At 37.3% G+C, this 18,313-nt stretch overlaps 1 protein-coding gene across 1 annotated transcript in view; it reads right to left on the bottom strand.

Annotated features, from left to right (window-relative positions):
* Nucleotides 1–15,771, bottom strand: part of LOC126851399 (insulin-like growth factor 2 mRNA-binding protein 1) — an 83,380-nt gene extending 67,609 nt beyond the window's left edge. Inside the window, exon 1 of the mRNA XM_050595325.1 lies at nucleotides 15,597–15,771. Within this exon, the coding sequence (XP_050451282.1) occupies nucleotides 15,597–15,771 (175 nt within the window). The remainder of the gene's footprint in view (nucleotides 1–15,596) is intronic.
* Between the last annotated feature and the right edge of the window lie 2,542 nt (nucleotides 15,772–18,313).

Here is an 18,313-nt window from a genome sequence, read left to right as displayed (position 1 = left end):
TCTCTCTCTCTCTCTCTCTCTCGTTGCTTCTTCTCAGTCTCACGGAAATCCGCCTTTTGCGATCTGTGACTCACACGAGCCGATGCGCATTTGAATTGATAAGAACGGTATATCGGGAAAACGCGGGAAAAATTGAGATGACGATTAAAAAGCGATTTATTTTCGAAAATACGACAGAAACAGATAGTGTTTTCTGTTAAAAATGTGCGCTCTATTAAGATGTTTTTTTTTTTTTTTTTTTTTTCGAGATATCTCGATATACTTATACTCGTAAATAAAAAAAGCAATCATTCTGAATTCATTGTGATTAATATTAGAATGTTTCACAAATCGAAATAGATTTTATATAAATAAATGTGGATTTCTATTATAAATATAAATAAATATATATAAATAAATGCAAATTTCTTTTAAATCATAAAGCGCATTAAAAGAAAAAAAAAAACCGCATAAGCTTCTTGTCACAAAATTTTTGCGTTTCGATACCTCTCTCCACCATAAAAGTATCTTTCCCTTCAAATATCGCCTTCACAATGTGAAGTTCTGAACAGAGATATTTGGAAGAATTGATGCATTGTTTGACCACTTGTAAAACTATGGGACAAACGGACATGCCGGGGCAATAGTTGATATAAAAAGACGAGTAGGGATGGAGTAATTAAGTCGAAGGTAGCCTTTAAAATCAACGTGGTGACGCGATCCGAATGAGGATTACTCGAGGATAAGGTTTGTACGACTGCGGTCGCGTGATTTTAAGTAATATATCTTACCGAGGCCGTGTCGTGCTATCGGTGAGGAATATCGGTGAAGCCTCTTCCCCCCTCCCCCCTCCCCCCCCATGCAATAAAAGTCATCAGAGATACAGTCGAGTCATCTACGAGCTACAATAGCAAGTTTTTATTAATATTAATATTGCAAATAATTTTACATTCTATCAAATATATAAATAATAATAAATATATGTGTATATTCATATACACATATATTTATTAGTATGTATGTATATATTTATTTTTTTATGTGTATATAAATACATTTTTAGATTATCATTATTGCATTAAAAAAAAAAAGGGAAAAAAAAATCGTATTGTAGAATCTTACTCGCGATCACCATTTTTGTGTAAATATAATATTAATATGTGATAAAAAGGACTTTAGTTGTTATTAATTTTTTTTTTTTTTCAATGTTATTTTCCCATAGTGCTGATTTAGAAGGCTGCCTATTATACTTGGAAAGGTTAAAATTTTGGTCTGAGAAAAAGTATCGCGAGCTTATTCTCGACGAATTATTTTGGAATAAATAAAACTGGATCAGTTAGTCAATTCGACGTTGATTTCAGCGCGGTAAAAACGTAAGGCAACAGGAATCGTTTAGGACTCGGTTGGCCTTGTGGCTTCCTCTTTCTCGTTTCTTCAATCCCGCCTCTTTCCTCTCTATCTCCCGCATCCTCGCACCTTCTCGCTCATTCTTTCTCTTTATCTTCCTCCTTCTCTCTCTTGCTCTGTCCCTCTGGCCCTCTCACGCTGATCCCACGGCGTGAGAGCGGCCACACAAAGAGAGCACGAGAAGCACAATGGATTACTTAGACGGGTAGGTTAGTTTGCCGAATGAAGCGAGTCGGGCCCACGCACGTTAAGATAGGTCCTGACTGAGAATCCGGCAGGAAAGCGCGCCAAACGCAAGACGCTTCGCTCTTAACAACAGGACTAATTACTTTGGGACGATCCTCCACTTCGTTATAATACAGACGAATTTCAACAATATTATATACATCATACATTTTTTTTTATTCAAGGGTATTTGTGTATATTTATATGCATCTACGTATTTGACTCTTGTCAGTTACCTTAGAAAACAAATCTACGTTTTTTTATGCTTCGATACTTTCGACGTTTTTAATTAATCTAATATGTGTTTTCTTATTTTTTTTTTTTTAAATTACGTTATTTGTAAGGAAACCTACTCTCTATTAGTTGAAACGTAGGATAGTTATGCGAATAAATAATGAATTGGTATTTATGTGTAATGTGGAATATAGACACGCTGTGGTTTACTAAGCCAATTATATTCTACTTTCGACTAATTACTTCCTCTTCCGCAGCTATTTACACGCGTATGTATGTAAGACGTGCACATGCTTTTCACTTTTTATCATTTATAATATATGATTCATCGCAAATTTAAATTTTTATATTTTAATTCGCTGAAATTATAAAATTGAATGAAATATAAATCAAGAGGTAGTATTAGTTTTTTGATATTATGTTTGTCAATAAATTTAAATTATGAAAAAATTTAAGGATGCTCGATTAAATTTAGAATTGAGGAAAAAGAGTTGAACGAATCTCTAGTTTGCGCAAAGGATGTTCTAAACGCGCGAGCCTAACGACGGGTCGTCCTTGGTTCTATCGATCAAAAACGAGCTGCATCCGGCTCATACAAAAACAGCAAAAGCATTATTAAACATATATAGTTGCGATAGTCCGGTTTCACGTTTAATATATTGAGTTATAATCGCACGATCCGACACTATGTTAATTATATTATTTAAACTTGAAATTTTCAAAATTTTTCAATTTTTCGTATTATATATCATATATATTACAGTAGCTCTATTTTATTTACTACAAGTGAGTATATAATTTCAAATGTTTATTTTTTGATTACATATTTTTCCCCTTTAATAAAAACAGAAATTTTTTTTTAATTAAAGAAGAGTTTTATATATACACATATATGTATCAAATATATATATATATATTTATTTATTAATTTAAAATTTCTTTTCTCGAACAAACTGTGTTACAAAAATGAAACATCTTATTAATAAAATAAAACAAAATTAATGATATTATTTTTTTATAATTTCATTGAGATTTCATCTACCTATTGCTTATAATATCGGAAGGTGATCGCATTTTCAAATCTCGCGGCTCATCGCGATTTTAAAGCGCGTTTGTCAATGAAAGTTGCACGTGGAGGCGCGGAGATAACGACCATTATATCTGAATGGCGTACAAAGTTCAGAGATTCGGGCCGCTACGAAGTTAGGCCGCGTGCGCTTCACGGCCGTAAGCAAGAAAATGAAGGGAAGGCAAGCGCGTACACGCACATATGCACGCAATACGCGACCGCACGTCCGCGTGTCCGCTTTTTCTTTTTTTTTTTTTTTCTCTCTCTTGGCTTTTTGAAATCATTACACTTTATCTGGATGTAGAATAAGATGCCTCGCCAGATTTTTTCGAATGCCAGATCTCGTTTCTTATCCGTTCGTCCGGCGATGCCTTACGTCACGATCATTGAGAACGGAAATGGCAGATGCGGTATATACACAGCGCTATTTTCTGCATTTCGATTGATTATATGATAAAAAGTTTTAAAAGCATCAGGAAAGACCTCTTTTCCTACGCGAAAAAAATGATTATACATAAATACATGTGCCTTTCTAATATTAATTATAATTAGATAAACTTATTTCATTCCCAATCGATTTTTTAATTTATATATAAATTTATAATATATATGAATGCGTAAAGAAGGTTGAATTTTATATACTGAGTTCGAGCGGTATTCCTCGATATAGCTTCAATATTACCGCAGATCATTAATAACCGGAGAAAGCTCTCATCTCTCGCGACTTTCCCGAGAAGCGGCTCCGAGCACGCGGTGGCCGCCGTCGCAAATTCGGCGAGCAAAAACGAATCTCGGCAACGGGACGAGCGGACGAGGCGGAGAGGGGAGAGAAGGAGGAAACGCACATACAGCGAGAGAGAGAGAGAGAGAGAGAGGATCCAGGGTCGCGCTATGTTCGTTCGTTCGTAGATTAAATCACTCGGTCACTTTTCTTTCTGGGCAGCCGGCTGGGACAAAGGCCGGCGTTTCTGGGAAGAGACTCGACCCGAGACTTGAGAATTAAAATAATATCCGCTCGTTCGGAGATTAATGGCGGTGTGCCGATGTAATTTTTCTCGACGGCGCTGACTGCCGTCTTCCTCCCCCGCGTATTTGAGAAAGAAATAGAGCCCTCTTACACTCAGCATCGCCTCTCGATATTGAGATAATTCGAGTGTACGAGATGTGCCGGCGGATAAGGCGATTCTTCAAGTTTTATCTCGGATTACGTGCGACGCGTACGAGACATCGAAGTTACGTATCTTCGATCTACAATTAGGCGAGAATAATGAATACCGCCAAGTTTTTAATGCTTATCTGCGAGATACGAGATTACGCGACTTTCCACGTACTAAGCGAGGGGATAACGCTTTCATTTATTTTAACATGTTTTCGAGACTATCATTACTAAGGTTTCCTTTCTTATCATCGATAGTTATATTTTTTATTCAAGATTCCTTCAGATGCGATACACTCACATAGGTTGTATAATAAATTACCGGAATTATATGGTAAACAGTCATCATTCCAAACACGATTCGAAAAAATCATATAGATTACATGCGTATTGTTGGATCTTGGCCGGTTGCCCCTACAAACCCATCCGTAATTCTTATTTTTGTACGTTTCTCAGGGGACCCAGCTCGTTTTCTTATCGTCAACCGGGGATTGAATTACGACTCGATAAAATCTACGTGACTCACGTTCGATTCGACGCGGGAAGAACGTTGCCGCTTTGCGGAGAGATCGAGAGTATCGCGACGCAAATCGTTTTTTCTGTCATTATTGATGTCACTACGCTTCTCGCCCTAAGACGAAAGCTGCGTTCCCATTGTATTTCTCCTCTTTCGAACCGCATAAAATTAATTATAAAATTAATAATAAGATGAAATTTTGTATTTAATATAAATGGGATATAGATTAGTGTGCGTATAAGTCTAGTAAGCGTGGAACAAATATGTATGTGAACAAAAATAGAAATGAACCGATAAGAGCATAAATTATGAAACGTGACGCTGAAATGTCATTTATAATTCTAGATATTAAAAATCTTTGTTTCCTTGTTTTTTCTTCTCTCTCTGAATTTTGAATATATATGTATATGTACAATAATTACATGCTATAATAAAATATAATGCGACAATTATATAGTGTGATTTCTATACCTGCTCGTATTTGAATAAGATATATTTTTTTGAGAGAAAAAGGAAGCATATCTAATTATAAAGATTTTTCGGTTCAAATCGGAGGGGTCCATTTTACGCTTGAGACTCATAAGAGATTTCCTGAAATCGTAATTTTCCCGAATACAGGTCGACGATAGGAGATAATTCTTACTCTTCTCGTCTCCCTCTTTCCGTGAAATCACAAAATACGCGTGAAAAAGCAACGCAGACTACACATACAAGTGTCCCTTTCTCCTTTGTAACATGAATGAATACATATTATAGAACAAACATCGACATTTTTTTTCATGCAAATTTATAAAAAGTAGAATTTCTTTATGCTTCATATTATATATATATTTTTCTATATATATTTTTAATTTAAATAAATTCTCCTATATAATTTTATAAAGATTAATAATTAAATGTGTGTTCTTTGCAATGTTACATTTCATAAATAGAAAGATTAAAAAATTCTATCTTTTATTTAATTAATAATTTACTTTTATTATAATTTTAATTTATATATATATTTAATCCTTTTATAATTTTTTATATTATCTTTTTCCTCTCTGAAGAATAAGTCTTTTTAATATTTTATATTTCCTATTACGATCTCGGATTTTAATTCTCTCTTGTGCGGAAAATCGGATCTTTCGAAGCCGTATTCGGTGACACGTTCGCCAGCTCGCGAGCTATAAAATCACCGTTTGGCTCGCACAACCGAGAGGCAGGTGCGAAGGCGCGAGCCTCGCTCGTATTTTTCTTTTTTTTTTCTCTTTTTCGTTCTCCCCTTCCATTCCGAAGCTCGATCGCAGCCTCGTCGTCGCTTATCCTCGACGATGAATACGTCGTTGACCGGTTCATTGACACCTGTCGAAAGACTCGGGTTTCCTCTCCGCGTGTACCTGACAATTACGCGCACGTGGGCCGGTTCTCCGTCTTTCTCTCTTTCTTTCTTTCTTTCTTTCGTCCTTAACCCGCTCGTAACTCTTATCATTTATCGCGATCTTTCAATGCTTTTCAATACTGCGGCCATTAAATCCTAAATGAAATTTCTGTCAAACTGATATCTGCACAAATAGAATCAATCAAGCAACGAAATCCTTTTGTACCCTCACTTCCTTGAAGATTGCTTTGTCTCTTAAAGAAAGTCCGATAGAAAATTTCTGTCAACATTTTTGACAATCCGCGCTTTCAAATTTAAATTAAAAAAAAAAAAAATAAATAAATCCCGATTTTGTCATAAAAAATTTATCATCGTTTAATGAGGGTGAGAAAAGACTACGCTGGTTGGATATTCTCGATCTCAGTTTTACAAATTTGTTATTCGTTCTGAATTCATTGAGACTACTCGGGATGTTAATTGATCGATCTTGTCGATGAGTGGTGATTAGGAATTAACGGAACATCCAAAACGGCCGGATGGCTATCTCGATTTCTCAATAATTTCGCAAAAACCTCGTCAAAATTCACACTCGGACGAAATCTGTTCTCGATCGACACGCGCCTCTCTGACATTCTTCTACGATAATTATTTGACGATATTATTTCCTTTATTATTTATGTTTATGTAAAATAAGTTTATAATAAGTTTAAAAATATATTCTTATTTAATATTTAATAATATATTATATTATATTTTATATTATAATATATTATAAGATAATTAATTGTTTTAGAAACTCTTGCGTGGCATTGTAAAAAAGATAAAATAATCTGCCTTTTTCCTAAAATTATTTATTTTTGATTAAAATATACTGTTTAGTTTTACTGATATCACGTATATATGGAATGCGCAACAACGAAAAAGTAAATTTGAAGAACGAGATTCAATGGAACTCGCTTCATTGAAAAGGCTTTCCTTTTACTGAAACTCACAGAATCGAATGCCACAAATGTGGGCCGCATGGATGACGAATAGAAACACAGAGCAAAAGGGAACGACTTCGATCGCGACGCGAGGCGCTTTCGTTATGCCGAAAATTCCGGCGCGTTGTTTGTCAAGAAGTCAATGGCCGGGTATCTAAAACAAACACGTGTCTCTTCGAACAGAGCCGGGTGGAGGTCACGATAGACAAAGATATGTCCCCTTTTCAAGCAAAAAGAAAGAGAGAGATATGTATTTTAAGAAAAAAGTTTTCAGAAGACACAGAAAATATGATAAGAGATATATGAAGTAGAAATATATAATAAGATAGTGAAAAATAAATAAAATTACTTCTGAAAATAACGAGAAAAAAATTAGAATTGGATATGTATATTAAGGAAGACAAATATATTTGACAAATTAAAGTGATAAAAAGAGAGAGAGATGTGAAGATGTTTATTCCGTTATACGATTAAATCATATTGGGATCAGAGATTATGTAAACGTAGCGTATCTCTTGAGTTAATATAATAAGTGATACTCTGAGTTAATATAATAAGTGATACTCTTAAAACTGAATTCTCATAAAGCAATCGTGAACAAGTTCCTAAAATAAATGCGATAAGAGCGGGAGAAATTGAGAACGACAAATAGAGAACGACTGTTAACAAGCTCGAGATCGAACATCTGGATCGAGTTTGTGGAGAAAAAAAAAAATACATTTACTGCAATTTTCTTTTATCAAACCTTTCTTTAACAAAAGATAAACTTAAAGTACATACATAAACATCGTCGATAATAATCCTTTATCGACTTCCGCGCGGTTATCGCGAAATGGGATCATTTTACGTGATGGTAGAAAATGATGGAGAGGTAGACGCGAGTAAAGAGAGAAAGAAAGAGAGACACACACGCACACACACACACACATGTTACTGCAGTCTCTCTTCGTGGCGCTAAAGATAGCAACTTCCTTCCTCTTTACAAACGCACCGGTGTTTCTTTCAAGCTTTACTCGCGTCGATTCTGCTCCGTTTCTTTAATTTCGAAATCCCGCCAATTGAACGCAAATATATAACTTTCTGTTAAATAATTAATTGAAACAGATTATTTTTTTGCATATTATTTTTTAAATATTATTTCTTTGACGTAGAAAGTTAATACCGTTCAACGATCTCAAAATGTGTTTCGTATATATATATATATATTACACGTTTCCGGAGCATTATATCGGAGCACGATATAAAGGCGTGACGAGAACGTGATTCAGAAAGTTTGCACAAATATGTCTCCATATGTAATCGCGCGCGAGGAGCAACAAGTCTGAGACAGCTTTATTCAAGATTCATATCAATATTCACGTATAATAAATTGATATTAGTTAATACAATAATCGATATCACAGAACGATTCTTTGTTACGCGAGCCTTGGACAAAAACGCGCATAGCCGTGAGAATAATGTTACGTGCATGGCGAAGTCGTTTTGACGCAAGGTAAGATTTTTCGCGAACCTGAGAAGCGTTTAGAATTGAAAAAAACTGAGACAATTCTTACAAAAAGCTTATCTTACTTGAATTTCATTCGTTCGACAAAATGAAAAAGGGAGATTGAATTTCTTGTTAAAAAAATCTCGCAAAACCGCGTATTTTAACGCCAATAATTTAAAGACGTGGCATTTAGATAGGATTAAAAAGCGCTGATCTTAAAGAGGAGTTTTCATATTTCTTTAGGTATATAATATAAATGATACGCATCAATCAGGTGCAGTGGATTATGACGGTTGATAATAATGCGTTCGTCGTCCGCTGAAAAACCATTATAATAATTGACGCTCTCTCTCTCTCTCTCTTTCTCTTATTTTCGTCTCTCTTTCGCCTCATGTCAGTTCATCTTGGAAAGAGCATCAAGAATTGGCAGGCCCGAATGCCTGTCTGCCCGGGGCCTGTGCGAGGAGAAGAAGCGAATCGTAAGGCCCCATCAGTGTCGGTTACCGGTGTACTGTTAACAGGTAACTTTTTTCGGGGGCAGGTGGTCCCCCCGAGCGGCGGGCACGCGACAAATCAAGCCCGGGCCCGGGCAGCGATTACAAAAAAAAGGAAGAAATTGCGCGCGCGGACATGTTTATTCGGTCCGCGTAAACTTACGTTAGGTTGGTACGCCCGGGGGGAGGGCTGGGGAGGGGAAGAGAAAGGTGCGAGAGAAAAATAATACCGAGTCATTGCACCTTTTTTTTTGGAGCTACACCACACCTCGCTTCTTCGCGAGGCTCACTTTCGAAGCGAGGTGCGTCGAATTACGATACACGTACCAGGAATGATGTGACTTTTTGCGTGACGAAAATGAAGCGCGAGGCACGAGTACAAACAGATTGACACGATGTGAGCCGTCTTAATCTTGGGCTTCGAAAATGTGTAAGTAACTTTCGGATTGGAATGGCTTGTTTACAGTTTTTGTTGTTTACGGAATATTTTCGTTATCATAAATGTGATTATTCTTTCGAATGCTCTGTTTGTTATCAATATTTTAACCTTCTAATACTCATGAGAAGAGTGTATATAGCGCATCGAGAAATTATAATACACATCCTCGAAATGATCGAGATGGCCGTTCAAATTATATTTTGAGATAAGAAAATGGAAACGTGAAATATCTCGAGCAAATGGGACGCCTCTTCAAGACGTTTTAAAAAGAAGTATATCGAGTACACAGGCAGTTTTGGATGCGAATAATGTATTCCTAGGAGCATCTGCTCGCTCTAGCTCTACATTGGTGAATGCAAATTCTCGCACTCGACAACAATATACATACATATTTACATAATATTTTATATTCTAATTTTATAAATATATTCTTTTAAAGATATATAAATTTGTAAATTATTAAAAATTAGATAAATAATTTTTTTCGTTTAGTAAATATGCTCTTTGTTCATATATTTAAAAATATTTATGATAGAAAATTAAACAAAGTATTATATATTTTAAATAGAATATTTTGCCAAAAAAGAAGAGCTTCTTAAGTTTCTCCAAAATTTTTTTACCTGAAAAAGAAAGGAATCTTATCTCTCTGTCAGAAATATCTTAAAAAAATACCATAAAATCTCAAAGAAAAGGGTCTCTTTTATTGCATGCAAGGATCAAAGTACAGAGCGATAAATGTGAAATAAAATAGTTTTCGAATATCTGTGGAATTATCTGAGATATTTTTGAGATTCTCATGCCTTCCCGATAAGAATAAGAAATCTTGCAGTAAAGACTTTAAGAAGATAACGGTTGATCGATTCGGTACAAGCCAGCGTGTTACGAGAAAAGAAGAAAGTGCTAGAGGAGGCGGCGAGAATGGAAGAATGTGGCAGCTTCCCGTTAGCGTCTCCGGCTCCGACTTTCGGCTCCGACTTATGCCTACGGGATCGTGCTGAGCAGAATGGCGTGCACGAACGCCGGCTGTGAAAGAGGAAGACGCATGCTGTGCACGCACATGCAGGCCACGACATAGCTTTATGGCGTGGCCTGCGGCCGGCATAGAATTTGCGAAAAATCTTTTGACCTTTCTCTTTGAGAAAATTCTCGAAAACTTTTTTTGTACATTTCAAAGAAAGAAAATTCCTAAAAAACGAATGAGGATATCTTCGTTGTTTGAATTATTAAAAATTCTCGAGTAGATTATAAACGATAGCGAGATATGTAAATTCGTAATAATAATATATGTATATATTGTTATAAAAATGTATCGCAAATAGTATAATTTTATTAGTTATATAATTTTTTTAGTAGTTATTAATTGTGAATATATTTTAAATATACTGTATATATAAATAATTATTCTATTATATAATTATTATTGATATAATTATTCTATATTTATAGTTATATGTTTTTATTATATATTTATAATTATTATATGTGATATATTGAAAGGTTTGTTTCAAAATTAAATATGTTGCGTAAGACCTTTCAATATTCAAAAGAAATTTGTCATATCATAATTGTAGTTAAGATATTTATGATTAAATATGAGTTTTTTTGCGGAAAATTGTAAATTAGACTCCACTGAAGATCTGTCAAATTTTTTATTCTAAAAAAAAAAGAAGATTCTATTCTAAAAAGAAAATATTAGAAAAATCGGAATGACACTATCGGATACTAACAAAATACAAATCCCAGGTAGCTAGATACTTTGCTCCGATACTGGCAACCGCTCTAAAACGATGCGAACATACGGCTTACTTGTTCGCTGAAGACAGAGCGACGTGCGAGCCGCCCAAAGCCCGATTAGACCGCGGCTCTTTGGTAGAGTTCTCTTCTAAAACCTAACTCAACAACCCACCAAACTAGTTCTAGCCTCGGCTCGTCTCGGTAACGTTCCTCGCGCGGCATTGTATCCGAGGATCGGCCCTTACGCTGCAGAAGCAACGACCGTGTATTGCTAACGAAACGTAGAGAGAGAGAGAGAGAGGAAGCATTCGCTCCGTGAATCGTTCCAAAGAGAGCCTCGGTCCCAGCTCTCCTTCCTGTAGCTCACTTCTAAGCAGCCCTTTCGCGCGCTCCATATATCGGTCAAGAAAATACAGTATACATGTATAAAGATATATTTTAAGAGAAGAATCTCTGAAAAATTTCTAGCATTTCTGCATTTTTTTTTTTTTCCTTCAAATATAAAACTCGATGCACTTGAGATCTTGATATTAACAGAAAATTGTGAAAAATGCAAAAGAATGTTATCAAGAAAAATCCCACGATATTAAAAACGCTTTATAATCGTCTCGAAAAAAATGATTCTTTTCTGTATAAAAAAAAAAAAAAATTCCTATATAAAAATTATGTTGAATGATAATCGTAATTATATTTAATTGTAAAGAATTATAATCTTGTTCTTTCAACAATATACATACATCGAATCGAATATAGTATATCGGTTTCGCATGAACTGTTTCTAGTAGAACGCGTCTGTGAATCGTGTTTTCCATTAGAACTGATGAAAATCGAGTTTCGTGCGTTTCTTCGTGCTCGAAGAAGTTCAAGGATGGAGACGTGGCCCCGAATGTATTAGCACAATGTGACGAGATGGGCGCGAGATGAAGCGTTCACGGGGAGTCCGTCAATGGAATTTATGATCTGAATATCAGAGAGGCATGGCCGCCGCGGAACGTGACGAGTCGCGACTAGTCGATTTTTCGACGCGGTGGCGAAGCGGAGGAGATGAGGTCGGCAGCTATTCGCGATGTAAATTTCAACCTCGGAGAAGACGGCGATGGCGGCGACGGCGGAGGCGGCGGAGGAGGAAGGGAACGCGTGGGGGAAGGGGTGAGAGGGGGTGGAGAGAGGAACGAGCGGGGGCGACGGCGGGAGCTTCATACGTCAAGCGCGCGCGCACCGCCATTCACGACCTTGACCACATTTCTTCTCTTCGGGAGAACTCGTCGACCGATTACCACTCGTCGCCGGGCGTGACTCCTCTCTCATAGTGCCGGTTCAAAATTCTCACGATCAACGGGATAAGTCGGGAACGTTAGATCAGGATTATATCAAGATGAGTCGGGAGAGAAATCTCGACGTGAAGTATATATAAGAGTTACATGCGATATTTAATATATAATTTTTCCTCTTCGAGATTACATAGATTCTTTGAAGGAAAAATATATTCTTTCTCCTATATATATTTTTCGTTAGAAATTTTGTTCAAGTTTCTCCAAACTGATTACCCGTAAAGCTATTATCAGTTATGAATGGATTTCTCGACGAATAAGTAGAAAAGTGTGTAAGAGTTTCAAAGCGTTTTAAGAAACACTTAGTTTTTTTTTTCAATGACTCTCAACGCGAAAATGTTATATCTCTAATTTTATAAATTATACGATATATGTCATTTAAAATTTCAAACGAATGTAAGAGTGGTGTAGAGTAGTAGCTTGGACTAATATTGCAGCGGACAATCTAGCGATTAACGGACGCGTTCAGCCGCCTAACGTCTCGTCACGCATAGTTAACTTTCATTTGGTTGATGATTTTTGCGTGCGTCACATGTGTAGAGAAGCATTTCGATAGAGAAAAGTCAAACTATAAAAATCTCTTTCCAGAAACGCGGTTTAGTCACAGAATTTTCCATTCGTTCTTGCATTTGCAATAACAGCTGATCTACAGATTTTTTCTGAAAATTTCTGATAATAAAGAGCTTCGACATTCCAAAGTGACTCACCGCACAGATTTAAGTTAATAGGATTTTCTCAAGCATAGCATATGTATATTAGATAACAAAATCTCTTTCAGGTATATAAGTAGTTTTTCAGAATATTGTTGAGGAGAAAGAGAGAAAGATGTTGCCTCCTGAGGAGCAATTAAAAATTTATTGAAAGAAAACGCTTTTCTCGGCAAGTGTTCAAATATTTATAGTCTTTCCGGAAGGGACTGTCTTTTGTTGCCTCCGCTCTATAATCCTCGAATACATGCTTGGTTTTGGCGGGAAGACGCTAGTCTCGTAATCGGAGCGATCGAGACGACGCGCGCCATTATCAGCGACTTATCGCACACAGACACGACCTTGTAGCATCAAAATTGGCGCCATTTTATCAATACGTGCCTCCGTCTCACCACGTGGATAATTTTTCCGCACGAGTTGAGCAGACGGAACTCTGTCTGTCGTTCCGCAACTTGGGAAAAATTAACGAAATACTTCTCTCAAGAGATACCGATTTGATTCAGAGGCCAAATTAAAGTCGAAAAAAAATATATAAAAAATCTGAATTCTCTAAAAAATTTGTAATCTTATAAGGAAATTATTTTGTGTTATTTTTGCCATCCTTGATTCACCGTTCCCAATTAATAATGTTTTATTCTGAAAGATTTGTGATGACGTTTCCAGCAATTTTCGAGACAATGTTATCATTGATAATTGTAAGAATTTAATTTTGCCGGTAGGTTTTAAAATGAGAGAAGATATTATCACATTTTTTTGTCGACATACTGGATCTCCCCGAAAAACACCCAGTCAGATTAGAAGAAATTTGTGCAAACGCCGAGCAAAAGACCGTTTCTTTTTTCGATAAAAATCGGAGATTCTCACAAATTTCGTAATCTCGTTCGTAAATTGAACCGAATCTTCGAGCCTAAGAACTGAGATAGATATAACGACACATGATATCAATCACGCACGTGTCCGTGCGGTTTTTGGCCAATATCCTCATTCTGGATGTTCGTTAAACTCGTCTGTCATAATCTGACAACGATCCAAACTGGATGCGATCAAACGTAATATTTGATAAGCACTCGTGTCACAATTTATCCATTTATTATATGTATTACCAGTATGATCGAGCGCATGGGACATTTTAATTGCTAATTATTTTTTTCACCAATTTTGTTTGCATGTATATATATATATATATATATATATATATATATATATATAAAACATGTATATTATTATAATATTCTTAGTTATCATAGAAATAAAAATATAATATATAAATATCATGTAAATGAAGATAGTATTTGAGACAGTTTTGCATCACCAATAAAAATCAATCGATGAGAGAGGCTATTCTTATATATAAATAACCGTCAATTGTTTATTTATCCAATAATTTATATCACTTTTGGACGATTTGATATATTATTAATATTATTATCCGAGCAACTAGAATTCTGCAATTATATAAATACTTTTATCTATAACTAATACTATTATTTTTATCAAAGTAATTAGAAAATTCAATTATTTATTAATTTAAAACATGAGATATTTCTCGATTTAAAGTATAAGACATCTTTAATAATATTGACAATATTGTTTGTCAGATTGAATCGTTATTTTGTGTCATATATACCGAAAGAGGCGTCTCTCTCGGACGTCATCCAATTTCACGTCAAAGTTCGCGTCTATCGAGAAAAGAAAAGAAAAAACAATCGGCGGTCAACTATCGATGTGACACGGCAATGTGACATATATTTTAAGGAGAAATCTTTAGCTAGACTTGTCAGGATATTTCGGCCATCCGTTCAAAAACGCTCGACAAAATATTCGCTTTAGCTTTATTTAGAAGCATGCTGTACGCAGACCTGTATATCCAATCGACGTTCTTATAATCTAGCAAGAAGCAGTATAAACAAAGCATGGAGATCAACATTCGTTTTCAGCGCGTGTCGTGCAATTATTCTCACTTTTGTCTCTTATTATGTGTTTAACACGAATGCAAAGGAGATGTAGGCAAGCAGTACTTATTATAAAAAAACATTGTATAAACAACGAGATATCGGATGATAATTAGACAAGAGTGAGAAAATAATAAAAAAGAAATTTTAAGTATGCATGTTTAGAATCTAAAAAGCAATTAGAATCTTCATCTCCATTAATCTACCATTTTTGCATATTGGCTATGACTTATATGACTAATATGGGAAAGGTTTGTAAGCTCTCAACAACAACTGGCATAAGCTTGGGAAAAAGCAGCAGCGTAGGCGGCAAAGCGATAAAAGCGTTTTATTAGTATACAAATGATTAGCGAAGTAGGCGCCCCTTCCTCTTCGATCTTCTTTTCTCCCTTCTTCCTTGATCATCGTCGTCATCGTCGTCGTCGTCGTCGTCGTCAGGATGAAAAGCAACGTGAAAAGCATTATAAAAGCGTGAAAGCTTAGCTGTAAGCAATGATTCATCTCATGTAGCGTAACGACTCACCGTTCAGCTTGTCGATCGCCCGATCGGCCGTGGACTGATCGGCACAATCGACGAAGGCGTAGCCGCCGCGTTTCACCAGGATCGTGGTGCACGCCAGGCTGTGCTCCTGGAAGAGCTGCCTGAGAGCGCTCTCGTTGCAATCTGACGGCAGATTGCCGACGTAGAGCTTGGACATGGTGGCTGGCTGCTCGCTTCTCGACGCTATGATGCCGGCTTCCACCGAGTACGCGGCGGCCTCGGTCACGTGTATATCGGTGTCTCGATGACGACTTGAATTAGACGGTGCGCGTGCGCACGGCGGACGACCGAATCCGAGTACTGACCTTGTCGTTGACACGGGGCCACCGTCTACGTGGACTCGGTGCGGGAAAGAGAGAGAGAGAGCGCGAACACGCGGACAGACGAGGATCACGAGGATCGCGAGAGCGGAGGACGATGACGGAGAAAAAGTGCGTGCGATAGTTGGAGGCAAGAGTCGGTTTTTGGGTTAAATCGCGAAGATCTGAAGACGTCCGTTGTTTTTTTTTTTTTTTCTCGCACGACGAGATGTATCTGCGCTGAGGAACGATGATACGTGGCGATGGATCCTGGCGATGGGACTCCCAGATGGACACAAGGACGAGACGATTGCGAACGCGGATCGCGTGCGGATCACGCGGAATGCACACACGCGGAAAAAAAGGGGGCGAAAACACGGGGGCGAGAAAGCACACGAGGTCCTTCTTGGATGACTTCTGGACGACGAGATCGATCCTCGACTTGGGCTCTTGGTTGGCACCTTCTTTTGTTTTCCGCTGCTAGCTTCCTCACGCCTCGACTGGCCGACTGCGAGCCGCTCGATCCGCGGATAGGCGACGACTGTGTGTGCGGTCTCGCTCTCGCTGTCTCTCTCCTTCTCTCTTCGTCTGCTTCGTAAACGCGGCGCTGTTGCGCGAATCTGACGCGCTTCCGGTGGCTGTCCGTCAGCAGCTCGATCGCAGAAACCGACGACGACGATGGAGACCGGTCGGCGTGTCCTCGCAGAAATGGCTCACCCCGATTGCTCCGAGTTTTAAGGGACGCGCGCGTTCGCCAAAATCGTCGTCTCTCTCTTTCCCTCGTGTCGATTTGCGGCGTGTCCAAGATTTCCCCCTCTCGCTCTCTCTCTCTCTCTCTCTCTCTCTTTTTGCGACAACGACGCACCTTCCTTCCACAGGCTCTCCTCTCTTTGGTTAGACCACAACGCGACGGGATTCTAAGGGGCTCTCTCGTTCGGCACATTGTGCCCCTCTTTCACCCCTTTACCTCCCAAGATATGGGGAAGGGGAGAGGAATCGAGAGAGAGACTCGATGCAAACTCCTCTCTCTTCCTTTCTTTTTAGCTAGCCCTCTCATTCTCTCTCTCTCTCTCTCTCTCTCTCTCTCTCTCTCTCTTTCTCTTCTTCTTTTGCGAATTCATCGCTTGTGCATGCACTCTCCTGTTTTCTTCTCTCTCTCTTTCTCTCTTATACGCGAACGCAAACGAGCGGGAAACCGACTCGAGATACGCCGGCAATGGAGCACCGATTGGCCGCTCTCAGACCACGTGGGTGACCCCACCGACTCTCACTTCTGCTCGCGATTGGTCGTTTTTCGCACGCCGGTTTTCGCAGCCGACGTGCGTCTGCGTGCGTGCGAGCGCGTGAGTATGCACGCTCGTCGTTTCTTGTCTTGCCCGTGTTTCTTCTCGCTCTTTTTGCCTCTCTCTCTTTTCCTTTCGCTATCTTGCGCCAATTGCGCGCGCACCATGAACGCACGTTGCATAGACGCATATATGAGTGCGAGTTCTACTCGCGCCTCCGCGCTAGGTTTGCAGAAATCTACCGGGTGGTTTTGGAGAACGATGTATATCATGAAGAATCTTGTGTATCAATTAGACGAAAAACTTCCGAATCATTATGATCGTTAAACGAATTTATTATAAAATTCTATGTTTCTATTGTTATTTTATAACTTTTTCACACGAAAGAATAGAAATAAAAATTTTTATTTACCAAGGTATATCTTATCTATATTTTAATAAAATTGTTTTTGAAGATTTTTCTAAGAAGATTACTCACACATATTTTCAACCATATATCTATATAAATTCCATTAAATGTTATATAATTCTGTTAAATGTTAATATTTCACACGTAAAGTATTGCTAAAAAAAAAATTATAAAAGCTTAATAAATACTAATACGTTGTATGTAAAATACAAAGCGATGTAATTGTATGTTACTTGATTTGTGCAGTATTTGTTTATCTTTTAACGCTATTGATTCCATAAATTCAGATAAATAATGACATAATTATGGATATTATAATTACAGGACTACAAAGAAAATTCTCATGTAAAAGTTTATTTTTTAAATGTTTATCTTGCAAGCGTAAATCAATTTATAAAATAATAAAATCAAATGCCTAATTTCACAATAAAATGAGTTTTTTGCTCATCTCTTTTTTTTTACGAAGACTTCTATTTTTTTTATATATAAATATTAAACTTGTACGCAAAAATATTACAAAATTTGCAAAGAGGAGTTTACGTAACAATTTTCTTTGAGATTCAATCGAGCATCGTATTATGATACGTGCGATACTCTTCAACGTCCTTAAAAAACGTTTGTCATGAGGAGGAAACGCGAAGGATAATAATATTCAGAGCCGTGCGAGTTACAATGTAGGACGAATTACAATATGAAATGCCGTATGTC

This window comes from Cataglyphis hispanica, chromosome 8 (assembly GCF_021464435.1).
Source record: "Cataglyphis hispanica isolate Lineage 1 chromosome 8, ULB_Chis1_1.0, whole genome shotgun sequence".
Lineage (NCBI taxonomy): Eukaryota > Metazoa > Arthropoda > Insecta > Hymenoptera > Formicidae > Cataglyphis > Cataglyphis hispanica.
This window is presented reverse-complemented; position numbering and strand designations above follow the sequence as displayed.